Source organism: Micropterus dolomieu, linkage group LG03, assembly GCF_021292245.1.
Source record: "Micropterus dolomieu isolate WLL.071019.BEF.003 ecotype Adirondacks linkage group LG03, ASM2129224v1, whole genome shotgun sequence".
Classification (NCBI taxonomy): domain Eukaryota; kingdom Metazoa; phylum Chordata; class Actinopteri; order Centrarchiformes; family Centrarchidae; genus Micropterus; species Micropterus dolomieu.
In genome coordinates, this window is record NC_060152.1 from 3,089,646 (window position 1) to 3,102,752 (window position 13,107).

Consider the following 13,107-nt stretch of genomic DNA (forward strand, 5'->3'; position numbering starts at 1 on the left):
TACCCTCCTCTCACCTACTGCATGGTGGGATAGGCTCCAGACCACTTAACCCTGCAAAGCATAATCAGGTATAAAAAATCTATTAATGGTTGTTATCTCCATCCTCTATTGGTTTTCTTTATAAAAGCAGCTGACAGTGCAGCGTACCTGTACGTTGCCACCTCCAGGCCCAGAGACATCTTCAGCTGCAGCAGGAGTTGGTTCTCCAGAGGGAGACAATCAGTCTGCTGGCCCAGCTCCTCTTTGTCTGCCTCAAGGCCCTCCAAGTGCTCCTGCCAAAACAGCAAGTGAAATAGGAAAAGAAAGTGGTTAAAAAAAAGATATGAGAAATGTTTCTCACAGTGAAGTATCATGGGTAAAAACACACATTCTCTGTGCCACTGCCATTCTGTGGTTTGATCAAATGTTAAGAGAATAAAATCTAATTGTTCTGTAAAAAGTCTTTAAAGAATTGACCAGCCATGTCATTGACATGCAATAGAAGAAACACTAACTGCATTTTCTCCCACAAGTCACGCAGATGCTGATTATCAACTGTTCGCCTTCCCCTGTGGTTTGTGACTTGTTTCTATTTTCACCATGTGACGCTACTAAAGAGACACCATACACTGTGAGAGATTGCACGTTTCACAAGAAACTGTATGTGAAGATTATTTTCACACGGTCGAAGTTCCCCAAATTGCAACAGTTATTTTCACAGTTTCTCTAAAAACAATCTAAAAAGCAAAAGGACCTCTATAATATATCGATCGACTTACACTATAATGACATATGAAGTTTATTGTAATGCTGAAATCATTATTTCATTTGTTGACTGAAACAAAATGAATCAATAGTGATCATCAATTTTAAAGCCACTTATCAAATAAGAACAAGATTTTTTTCAAGGTTGTGATCAGTTGTGAAGGGCTATTGTCATTTTTGTGTGGTTAAGTGACTCCTCTAGCCGAGCTAACGGCCCCTCATAGGCCTCTGCTGCCTCCTGCCGTGCCCTGGTGGCCCTCTCAGAGTACTCCTGTCCCAGCTGTAGAAGGTCTGGTGTCTGGTTGCCCCTTTGAGCCAGTGTGGGTGACATTGTGGCTCTGGAATGAGTCAAAGTGGCCTCCAAGTGGGCCACATCCTGCTGATGGGTTTGAATTAGGAGCCTCATCTCATGCTCCAGCTGACTGACCTTCTCCCTCAGCCAGATCTGTGCCCTCTGTTCCTCCTCCAGCTCCTTCCTGCTTTGGTCCAGTTTTGTCTTGGCTTTTACCTGGTCCCGAGCCTCCCTCTGCCTCTGCAGGTCCAGGGCTTGGACCTCCTCGGTCAGCCTGCCGACCTCCAGCTCTGCGTGGACCCTGTCCCTCCAGGCTACATCCACCTCCAGCCTCGCCTTCCGCAGCTCTTCCTCCAGACCCTTCCTTCGTATCGAGGCTCCCTGATTGCTGCGTCTCAGACCGTGGAGCTCTTTTGCAAGCAGTGCATTTTCCTCTTCCAGGAGTTTGACCCGGCTCAGGTAGGTCTCCAGGCGTCTGTTCAGGTTCAGCATCTGGTGCTTCTCCTCACCCAGGTGGCTGTGATGAAAGGTTCTATGCAGACTGTGGAGCTCCATGTCTGTGGTAGAAAATAAAGAGATTTAGCAAAGCAAGGCGTCACTCAGAGGTAAAGTGATTATGATTTAGCAGCACACTGTATCCCCGTGTCCAGGCCTGAGTCAGTGTGTGCGGGGCTTTTCTCTGTGAGTGAGGCTCCTGTGGGGCTCTGGTAGTGTGACTGCCAGCAAGAGGCTTCCCTTTCATACTAAAGTTAATGAAGGGGCTGGGCACATGGGGAGGAGGGATGGAGAGGGAGGAGACTGAAGGCTGGAGAGGGAGGGGAGAGGAGATGAGGGTTGGAGTAGGAACACTGGAAGAGATGGGAAAGGGCAGATGAGGGCAGTGATGTCATTTCTAAGGTTAACTCTTTCACCACTGGCCCTTTTTCCAGTTCAGGAAAAACCTCTCCTGGACATCAGCTGAAGGATTTTACATACACAAATTCAAATGTCACACAGTTTGATTGACATTCTACCACTGCAACTCTGAAATAAGAAGTAATGAATAGGATAGAAACCACTAAACCAAGGCGCCCTGGTGGCCTAGAGGTTTAAGATACAAGTATGATCCACCTACAGACCTCTGTTGCATTTCATCTCTATTGTTGCAATCCCATAAACACAGAGCTGAAATCACTGAAACCTACACATACTGATCTATAGGTAAGTATGATTGGTGCTTGAGGTTCAGCCAAAGGCAGCAGAGTAAACCTAACCATCTAATTAAGGAATTTAACACACTAAGCAATTACACAACAAAGTTTCTAACATCATATTTCTGTCTGGTCATAGAAAAATATGTTATATGATGGGAAAGAAAGAGACCAGTAATGGTTTTGGTCATGAAGGTAAACCCAGCCACACTCAGAAGTCCTTCTAAATTAATTTCACCTGTGCTCCAGTGCAAATTTGGAAACTGCATTAATGAAAATCAGTTAACAATTAAACCAAATAATGCAATGTGAACTCCCTAAGACTGCCAAAACAGTTTTAACAGCAAACCCCTCAGCAGACTGGGCACAATCCACAGTATCTACAAAGTAAAGGGAATGAATTCTCACACAGATTGTGATAATAAAAATCTTCATTAAAAGTCTCAGACTTTACAGACCTTGCACTGTACTCAGTGATGCCATCTAGTGGGCATCTTGCAACACTGCAACAGCCTTTCATTACGCAGTTCAATCTGCTCTAGTATTAGTTTTTTTTCAATTGCTAAGATGCAATGGTCAGAACTGAAGCCACGTTTTTAAAACTCTTCACACAGTCTGCATTACCAACATGCATCCTGTCCAAACAGTTAATCTCACCTCCAAAAGTCACTCAACCTCCTTGTTCAACCTCCACATCATCTAGTCACGTGTGCACATCATATTTAAAAGCAATTTCTCAGTCTTTTGAGACATTGTAAATTGCACATGCTTTGACACATTTATCTAAATTATTATGTACATTTGTCTTCTGTTTCCTACATTATCAATTGCTTACTGTATGTCATGTTGATCACAACAGCATACTGGCTCTCTGTTGAGTAGTCTTACCCCCCAGTCAAGTTTATTGTGAGTAAGTCACATGCAAATGGTTGAACACATCATAATCTGCATTTTTTTTTAAATAAATATGTCTATTAGACTTTTTTTGTAAATGTGTCCTACAGTAAATTTATGAAGATATCTGTTGTGCTGTGAATATGAATCTGTGGCCCAGTACAGTAACAGGAATGTCAACCTGAGGGCTAACTGTAAGAATAACATAATTTCACTGTACTATAGTATATGTAACAAGAATGAATCAGAAATGCATTCAGTAATTTACTTGTTAAAAATGAAGTTACTGAAATTTCAGTGCTGCAATACAGTTTTTCTTTTCTTAACACTGGTACCTGAGACACAGTGACCACAGCCTGTAATTGATGCACCAACCCCTTCAACCAATTCTGCTAAAATACAAGCATGTTTCCTGCTTTACACTCAGCTTGCAGTTTTACAGTAAAACCACATTCAAAACACTACACACATTTCTCTACACACATAAACGTAAACATAAAATGTACAAAAATGTTCTGCTAAGATTTTCTATATATATCTACGAAGCTACTGCAAAACTGCAGGATATTTGCAATCATTCTGTTTTGAATGTGTATTAACAGTTTTGGACTTGTACTTTGGAAAGTACTGCAGATATACAGTGTATTGCAGCTGGTGAAGTAGTAATGAGAAAAGAGTTTATGGATTTTGGAGAAAATGGTCATCGAATGCATTTTGTGTGAAAGCAATGCAAAATGATTCACAGTTTGGTCCACATACACTTCTGTTTCACTAACTGTGTGAAGAGTTTTGACAATGTGACTTCAGTTTTGACCAATGCAGGTTAGCAGTTGAAGAAAACTGTAATCTAACCCAACTTAAAATGAAATATTCATATTGTCACATTTTCCTAGTTCAGCAAGCTCTTTCACATAGTGCAGATCATCATCAGCAACACCTACAGTATATTAAGGAACTGATTATTTCAGGTAAGAGAGGACAAAGATATAATACAGAGTTCAGGATTTACATATTTTACTTCCTCTTTCAAAGCAGCCTAACTCGCAAAATTGCCTTAAAATCATTATTTGTAACTTTATACAGGAAAATGAGCAAAGATCAGGGGAGGGTCCCCCCCAAAAAATCCAGATCATGAACTCTGAACTGTATGTGTTAACTAAGAGGAAATATTGGCCTATAAGTAGACTAGATGAAAAATCCCAAGGTCTCCAGAATCATCACCTGGAGATCATGAATATTCATTTTAGTAGCATTGGGGACGGCCGAGATATTTTTCCCTGGACCAGGATGGATGGTGGATTTTCTTCCTTATGCTCTTCATTATGGTAAAAAAATAAAAATAAAAAATTGGCAACGTCGGACTTTGATATGTTGCAGACACTAATTGCCACAGAGAAGTCCAGTCAGTCAAGCTTGAAAACGATCCTATCACCACTGTGGGTGAGTTGATTCAGTTATTTTGGAGACAGCATAGATTGTTTTCTGACACTACATCATGCAAATACCCAAGGTTAAAGATTAGTGAACCTCTTACTGTATGCACATTGTTTGTTATCTTTTATAAATTGTTAATACAAGAGCATACCGTATACGGTTTAAAGTTCATATCCAGCCACTAAAAGATACAAATTTCTTGTTCATTCCAAAGCTGTGAGTGACAGACTCAGGGGAAACAACCAGTTCTCTTAAGAGGATGCTCTGTGGTTTAATGATAACAGTAATAAAACTGACACAAGTCAGACAGAACACAACAGAAGGACTGTAGCGATGGCGGAGGAGGAGGTCAACTACGCTTCAGTTGTGATCAAAAATAATAACCATTCCACCTGAAGGTAGGTTTATTTATTTTATTTTGTCTTTATCTTTGTTTACTCATTTCTACACATGGTGCTTGAGGGTGTTATGAACCAGCACCATGTTCAGATCTGCCTGGGCCATAACACGGGTCAGCTTCTATGTGGCTGATCTGTTTGTGATCATCCTCATATGCAGTGGTGATTTCTTGCACTGGCATTTTCTTCAATATTACTAGATAGTGAATACAGAGGGAATTTGTACTGAATATGAAATAATAAAGTTATTTTTCTTTGTCCTGTAAGTAACATTTCTTGTGTGAAACATTTGCTTATCCCCCTTTGGGTAAAAATAAGATGATGCATCCAGCGGAGGAATCAGCAGTATGACATTTTGGAGATGGTTTTTATTTAAGCTGAGGTTGATTGTGTACTGTTGGGTATAAATGTTAAACAGATTGAACTGAAAAGATTGTGTCATCTGCATTGAGAATTTTACATTCAAATTTGAATCTTCTTTCCAAATGTAATCCACTGGCCCTTTTCAGTTATATGTCACTGATGTTTAACTGCAGTTACCATTTCCTAAACTCAGAGTGTTTGTTTAAAAATGATAAATGACGTAATGTTGGAATTAGATAATCAGATAATCAGATAACTAACATTACATTCTTAGAAGGATGGAGTTCTGTATCGAATTGTCTAATCTGCTGTTCCAAAATATGTAAATGTCATATTGAACATATTGGATATAAACAGATGGGTTTTAGTTTGGTATTTTCTATTTATGTAACCGACACTGGAGGTTCCACCCTAAAATGCAGAGTTTCCCCTTTCATATATGGAAGAGGATTAGGGACTTCTGAGAATAAAATCACATGTGGCCCTAATCCTCCTCCGTACGTCTACGATCCGCTAACTGTGGGAGAGTTGGTTCATCTTGTGTTTTAGCTGCCCTGTGAGGGTCTACAGAATACAGTTCTTGGAAAAACACTGAATTACTTTTTATTCTAAAAGAAGATTCTGGAACAAAAGCACACATCACCGGGTTTCATTTCAAAGTGCAAAAAGCCTTCAAAATGTGTGAACTTAAAGTTATTAACCACAAAATTGTGTTCTTCAACCTTTCAGCTAAAAAGGAGGAGGAAGCTGTGTACAATAAAGTCAAGGTGCGAAGGGAAACAACTGCTGAGACAAATAGTAAGTAATACTGCCATTACTGCTACAAATACTACCTCAGATTTATCGTTATTACAACCATTAAAAGGGAACTAAAGGGGAGTCATGAGGAGTACTGCTCAGCCTGTGAAAACAGTAGGAGCTTTGTTAATAACCTGATGATGCCTTCAGTTCCCCTTCGAGGGAACTCGAACTGCATCAGTTACGACACTATGGGAACGCCTCTAGGCGTAGCAGGTCTGAACGTGAATGAAATCACTCCAATCCTATTGGCTTGTTGCTAGAACAGTAAGGTGTGACGGAATAACCGGAGGAGTATAAAGCACACCTGTACACACTCATCATTAGCTTTTTTCTATTCAGCAGGCGCTCTGTATGTTGTTTGAAGAAAGCTCCAGTCCTACAAGCAGTGTGTCTTACCTGAAGAAGAAGTCTACCAGCATGTCCGGCAACCAGATGTACAGAAGTTGTGTTTTTTTCTTGCCCTCGGTACATCACGAATGGAGATTCTCATGAGATGTGTGTCTCATGTTTGGGGATGGAGCACGCCCGGGCAGCTCATGAGGGGGCTGCCTGCGCCCGTTGCGAAGCCCCCATGGCTCTCTTTTCCTTCTCTTTTTCTCCCTGTGGCGCGGGCCCGGCGGCCGCTGAGGCAGCCCGGCGGCTTCACTCATGAGGTTCACAGTGTGATCTGTCGGAGGATTTCGGGACGGCTGAGGTTTTTTCCCGACCTTCATCCGCTGGTTCCGATGCTTCCTTTCCCCGTTCAGGAGCCCGTTTCTCGGCTTCTCCTCTTGGTTTGGATCCGGAGACGCTGCAGCAATCCGACTCCGAGGAGGTGGACGTGCTCAGGGTGACTTCCGGGTGTCGGGGCAACGTCATCAGGCGGCGCCCGACTAAGACGAGCTGCTGGAGGTAGTGACTAGAGCCGTGGCTAAGATCAACATCAACTGGCCACAGGAGGAGCAGACACCACAGGCTAGTGGTAAGCTTGATGAAAGGTTTCTTAAGCACCACGCGCCACCTCCACGCCGGTCTCTGCCATTTTGTCCTGATTTACATGTGCTTGTGAGCTATCTCTCCCCTCAACTTGCGTCCTCTCTGGAGAAGCTGGCGTTACCATCCAAACCATGTCGCACCACATCCACGGGGAAGAAGGCGTACATGGCAGCGGGCCAGGCAGGTGCGAGCTTGCACACCATGGCGGTTCTTCAAGCTTACCAAGCCGACCTGCTACAGGAGATGGTTCAGAGGGGGGGTCCCTCTGAGGAAGATCTTGCGGAGCTTCGCAGAACCACGGAGCGTTAGACGCAGGGCGAAGCGTTCTGCCAGTACCTCCCTCGCCAGTCTGGACCCAAGGCAGCTGAGGCTGCCAGGCGTAGGTCCCTTCCCTCTACGAGCTCCTATGGAGAGGAGAGGAAGCAGAGTGTCGAGACGACGCTCTCACCCTCAGCTTTCTGAGAGACGCGATCTGAGGACCGTCATCCAGTCCCGACGGAGCTCAGGGAAGACCGGTGTAGGGGAGTCTTTCTCCCCTCCCGCAGGATGGAGGGCTGCGCCCTATTTTGGATCTGCGGGTTCTAACCGGTCTCTGAGGAGATTCAGGTTTAAGATGCTCATCATACCCGCCATCGTGACGCACATCCAATCCAAGGATTGGTTCGTCACGATAGATCTAAAGGACGCCTATTTCCACGTCTCCATTCGTCCTTCTCATAGGAAGTTCCTGAGGTTCGCCTTCGGGGGAGTGGCTTACCAGTATCGGGTTCTTCCATTCGGCCTGGCACTTTCCCCTCACACATTCACTAAGTGTATGGATGCAGCACTGGCCCCGCTGAGGCTCCAGGGCATCCGGATTTCAACTACATCGACGACTGGCTCATCCTAGCCCAGTCTCGAGAGTTGGCGGTTCGGCATCGAGATGTCGTTCTGGCTCATCTGCGGCGTTTAGGGTTGAGGCTCAACGCAAAGAAGAGTGTGCTGGCGCCCACCCAACGGACTACGTTCCTAGAGGTAGTATGGGATTTGACAACGATGCGGGCACAATTGTCTCCGGCACGTGTCGACACCATATTGGCTGCAGTGAAAGGGGTGAAGTTAGGCCACGCCATCACTATAAAACACTTTCAACAAGTATTGGGTCTCCTGGCGGCTGCGTCCAGCGTAATAAAATCTGGACTGCTGCACATGAGACCCCTTCAGTGGTGGCTAAGGACCAAGGGTTTTTCCCCGAGGGGAAATCCTCTCCGTCTGATTTGGGTTACGCCACCACGTCCTGGTTCGTTCCGACAACACAGCGGTGGTGGCCTATCTGAATCACCAGGGCGGTCTGCGCTCGCGCCCTCTGTACAGACTGGCGCTTCAGATCCTCCTGTGGTCCCAGCAGAGGTTACTATCGCTCAGGGTGATGTATCTCCCGGGGACGCAGAATCAGGGAGCAGACCTGCTGTCGAGGCAGGGGCTGAGGCCCGGGGAATGGAGACTTCACCCCGAAGTGGTGGAGCTCTTGTGCGAAGAGTTCGGCCCCATAGACGTGGATCTGTTTGCGTCTCAAGAGACTACCCACTGCCCGCTATGGTTTTCTCTCATTCCTCTCGTACACCATGGTACATTCGTGGCCGAGGCTACGTCTGTACGCTTTTCCCCCAGTCGCTCTGCTCCCGGGGGTTCTGGAGCGGGTCCGCCAGGACAATGTCGGCCTACTGCTCGCAGCCCCGTTCTTGGCAACCCGGGTTTGGTTCTCGGACATCATGATCGCTCCTGGACGGCCCACCGTGGCGGGTCCCTCTGAGGAGAGACCTGCTGTCCCAGGCGCAGGGCCGGGTTCTTCACCCTTGCCCCGCCATATGGCGACTGTGGGTCTGGCCCCTGAGGGGGCACAGTACCTAGAGGCGTGGTCGAGACCCTCCTCAGCTCCAGGGCCCCGTCCACAAGGATCCTCCGTGGTGCCCGGAGGATGAGACCTCCAAGGTTCCCACTTGGGATCTGGCGGTCGTTCTTGGGGCGTTGGCTGAGGCCCCCTTCGAACCCCTGGAGTCTGCTGAGGCTAAGTACTTGACCCTCAAGATGGCCTTTCTCCTTGCTATCACCTCTCTGAGGAGGGTGGGGGATCTCCAAGCGCTTTCGGTTTCTCCGCAAGCCTGGAGTTTGCCCCAGGGAATATTAGGGCTATCCTGCACCCTCGTCCAGGATACATCCCTAAAGTGCCTTCTTGTGTGGCAGGGTCCAAAGTGCTGCAGGCATTTCATCCTCCACCTCATGTGACGGCGGAGGACGGGAGACTTCATCTGCTCTGCCCTGTCAGAGCACTGAGTGTTACACTCTGAGGTCCTCCCGTTGGAGGAAGGCTGTCCAGCTGCTAGTGTGTTTTGGGTCCCCGAGGGCTGGGCTCCCTGCATCCAAACATACTATTAGCAACTGGATTGTTCAGACTATTTCCCTGGCCTATCAGGTGCGCGGTTTGCCTTCACCTGTGGCTGTGAGGGCTCATTCTACCAGAGGCATGGCGGCCTCATTTAAGTAAACTAAATTAAAGTGCCTAATTTTTAGAAAAGATTTAATAAAAAGTGTAGCTTGAAGTGATGAAGTGTAGTCTTAACCAATTTTATAATAAACACACAAATGAACAGCTGTAATGCCTCCTCTTCTCTTTCATTTCAGCTACCACTTTCCTACTTTCTGTTGTTCAGTGAGAAACATGAGCTCCAGCTAGCATATTGGAGATCTATGAGATATTCTGGTTTTGAACTGCCCGTGGGAGGAATGTACATGTAAAAATCTGTACATTCTTGATTAAAAGTCATGTGAAATCTCTTTTCCCTTTCGTCCCCTCAATTCGCGTGTTTCCAAAACGTCTCTGGTGAAACTCGCAGACTCGACTCGCAAGCATCGGTATGCACAGATTTGATTGGCTGAGCAGCGTCACATGAGACGATTGGAGCACATGCGATTGGTCTGTGAGTTTCCTGGTCCTCTAAACCAGTACAGTAAATGCTAGAAAAGCTGCGCGGGTTAAAATAGAAACGCTCCTTCACGAGGTAGTAAGTCTCAATAATAAATGGGCTGTAGGTCGGCGGTCCGGACAGGACGGCGGCTGGGTCCGGATCCGGACCGCGGTCCACCTATTAGTGACCTCTGGTTTAGTGGGTATCTCGTTCCCATAGTGTCGTAACCGACGCAGTTCAAGTTCCCCGAGAAGGGGAACGAGACACTGCGTCGGCCCGCCGCACCTCTCTCCCCGCCTGAAGCACCTGCTTCATAGTTTAAGCTAATGATGAGTGTGTACAGGTGTGCTTTATACTCCTCCGGTACACTCTTCTGTCACACCTTACCGTTCTAGCAACAAGCCAATAGGATTGGAGTGATTTCATTCACGTTCAGACCTGCTACGCCTAGAGGCGTTCCCATAGTGTCGTAACCGACGCAGTGTCTCGTTCCCCTTCTCAGGGAACCAGGGTTACAAACGTAACCCGAGACGTTTAATTTAGAGACTGCTAATTTTAACAAAGACTTACAAACTGGGGGTGTGGAGTTTAAAAAGATGTTGCTGTTTCACAGGCAAGGAAGCTCTAGTGAAAAGGACATGGTCTTATGGGAAGTGTAGGATCCAGTTTTTTTGTTTTTTTTTTAGTCCATATTAAGAAATGTATATTTCTAGTTTTCCTTTTTTTAATCTGGATTACCCCAAGATGAGAGTTTGACAACTGCTTCAGTTACAACATTTTTTTAGTCAATAATACAACAACAATCCTGCTGTTACCACAACCAATATTTTATTACTGCTTCTAGTGCTACCACTACTTTTAACACAATGGCACATGTAAGAGATGGGAGACAAAATGTTCTGTGTGAAAATGTATTACAAGGTTTATCTGAAGCTAATATGAGCCTTTAGTAGTCTGAGTTAGTCAAATGAAGTGAGTACCTTTCCTGACTTTACTTGACTTTTTATACACAAAAAAGGAATTTTGTTGTAAAAATACCGCAACTTTGACCCCAACACCCTCTTGATTTGGTTAACTTGGACTGCTAAAGCCATATAATTATATCTGTTGTTTAGTCTCAGTAGGATTCTGGGAAGACAAGAAAACAAACAGCAGAGGTAGCTGCTATCAGCAGGTGGCTTGTTGTTTGGGGATTCTTTGTGTCATTTTGCTGTTGGGCATCATAGCAGTCTGTGTCTACGGTAAGTATACAAAACAGGTAGTCCATGCAGTACCTCAGACTCAGACATGAGACAGAACTATATAATAGAATAATAGTGCCAGTTTTCTTCTGTGACCATTACTAAAAAGTTGAAGTAAAAGTTGTAGTAAAGTGAAGTTTATTTCTGGACACAATCAAACTATGTAAATGTTAATGCTCCGTACTTGTATAGCGCCTTTCTAGTCTTTTCGACCACTCATAGCGCTTTTACACTACATCTGCATTCACCAGTCATACACATTCATACACTGATGCTTTCTCAGCATCAAAGACATTTGGAAAAATTAGGTGATCATAGCATAAAAGGGCATAGCATCAAATCATATTCTATATTTTTATTTTCAACATATCCTATAATTTGACCTAAATCAACACTGAATTGATCCTACTAACAAGTATATCTGTGTATCAAAGCCTTATCATGGTCCTCTGTGCCATAGTGTGCCCAAGTTTGTATAATCTATTAAAAACACATCAGTAAGCCACACTGTTAAGATACGATAAGATCAACTTTATTGTCCCCTGAGGGAAATTTGTCTTGGGCATCAGTGCCGCATGAGGCTGCAGTAAACACCAATGGACTTTACACTCACATACATCATACAATCCACCCTACATTTACATTACATGCATTGTAATTGCATTGAGTGACATGTTCCTTCACAACAATGAACACGGCCACTGTAGCTTTTGTCAGTTCCCCACACACCATCCTGCTGCCATAAAGTGCCAAATACACTATTCACACTTGTTTGAATCATTTTTACTTAAAACTCAAGTCAAATATTTAAGGCTTCAGTGGGAACCAAAGGGCTTCGGAAAAACATCAATTCCCTAACCCTTTTATTCTTTTTATGGGATTTGTTGATTTCATAAAATTGTGAAACATACTGAGAGCCTACAACTCCCAAAAGTAAAACAAAAAACTTTCAAAAGTGGGAAATGACAAAGACAAGATTGGATTATTAATATCACTTAAAGTGGCTTTATGTAGTTTTTCAAAATGACATTAATCTATTTTTATTGCCTGTGTGTGAATGGGTAGTAATCTCACATAAAAACAATCCACTTACCGTTTTTTCTGTTACCTTTGACGGCCAGAATACTAAATCCTATGTGAAGACTCCTGGTTGGATATTTCCATCATGCGCGCTGCCAAGCCTCTTGCCTTTTCACTCTGTACCATACACACAGCAACAACACCACAGCTAACAACATGGAGTCCACACAAAACAAAAAACGACCAGCTTCCAGCACGACACAACACAAACTCCACATAAAGATAAAAACCAAGAAAACATTTGATGTGCTGGAGCCTTTCAGGACAGAGATGGGGAGTTGAGTTTCAGACTCTCACACACAGTGACTTGAGACTTGACTTGAGACTCGTCCTAAAAAGACTTGAGACTTGACTCGGACTTGAGGTCTGGGAAACGTTTGATGAGCGTGCTGTTGTTGCTCCCCTCCCTGCGTTACCTATAACCTGCCTACGTAACACATACTACGTATGTGAGAGAGGACAACAAACACCGGCAGCTGCTGTGCCATTCATCATAAACTTTGACATAAACTTCAGTGAAGGCCCAAACAAAGAAGCGCTGAATGCAAAATAGTTTAGTAACCTGAGGTTAGTAAACATGTTGAGCTCAGCATTGGCCATCTAACATTAGTCTGCTTCTTCCTTTTAGCTATGACATTCGAGAGGTTAACTCCGACTGTCATTCGTTACGAAAATATGAATGAGCGTTTGTTTACTTGCCAAACTTGGAGACTTGGACTCTAGCTCAGAGACCTGAGACTTGACTTGGAC

General features: G+C 44.5%; 1 protein-coding gene across 1 annotated transcript; it reads right to left on the minus strand.

Moving 5' to 3' along the window:
• Window positions 1–14: 14 nt before the first annotated feature.
• LOC123967991 (nestin-like) lies at window positions 15–1,630 on the minus strand. Its single transcript, XM_046044430.1, has 3 exons — window positions 1,172–1,630; window positions 148–272; window positions 15–51 (listed from the first exon to the last, which is right to left on the minus strand). Exons 1-3 carry the CDS (start codon window positions 1,589–1,591, stop codon window positions 15–17), a joined length of 582 nt encoding a protein of 193 aa, XP_045900386.1. The 5' UTR covers window positions 1,592–1,630.
• Between the last annotated feature and the right edge of the window lie 11,477 nt (window positions 1,631–13,107).

Excerpts from the sequence above, each read along its gene's own strand:
- LOC123967991 (XM_046044430.1), bottom strand. The coding sequence starts at position 1,591 with ATGGAGCTCCACAGTCTGCATAGAACCTTTCATCACAGCCACCTGGGT. Across the intron at positions 273-1,171 it reads AGATCTGGCTGAGGGAGAAG|GAGCACTTGGAGGGCCTTGA; the intron begins GTCAGTCAGCTG and ends CTGTTTTGGCAG. Across the intron at positions 52-147 it reads CTGGAGGTGGCAACGTACAG|GGTTAAGTGGTCTGGAGCCT; the intron begins GTACGCTGCACT and ends TATGCTTTGCAG.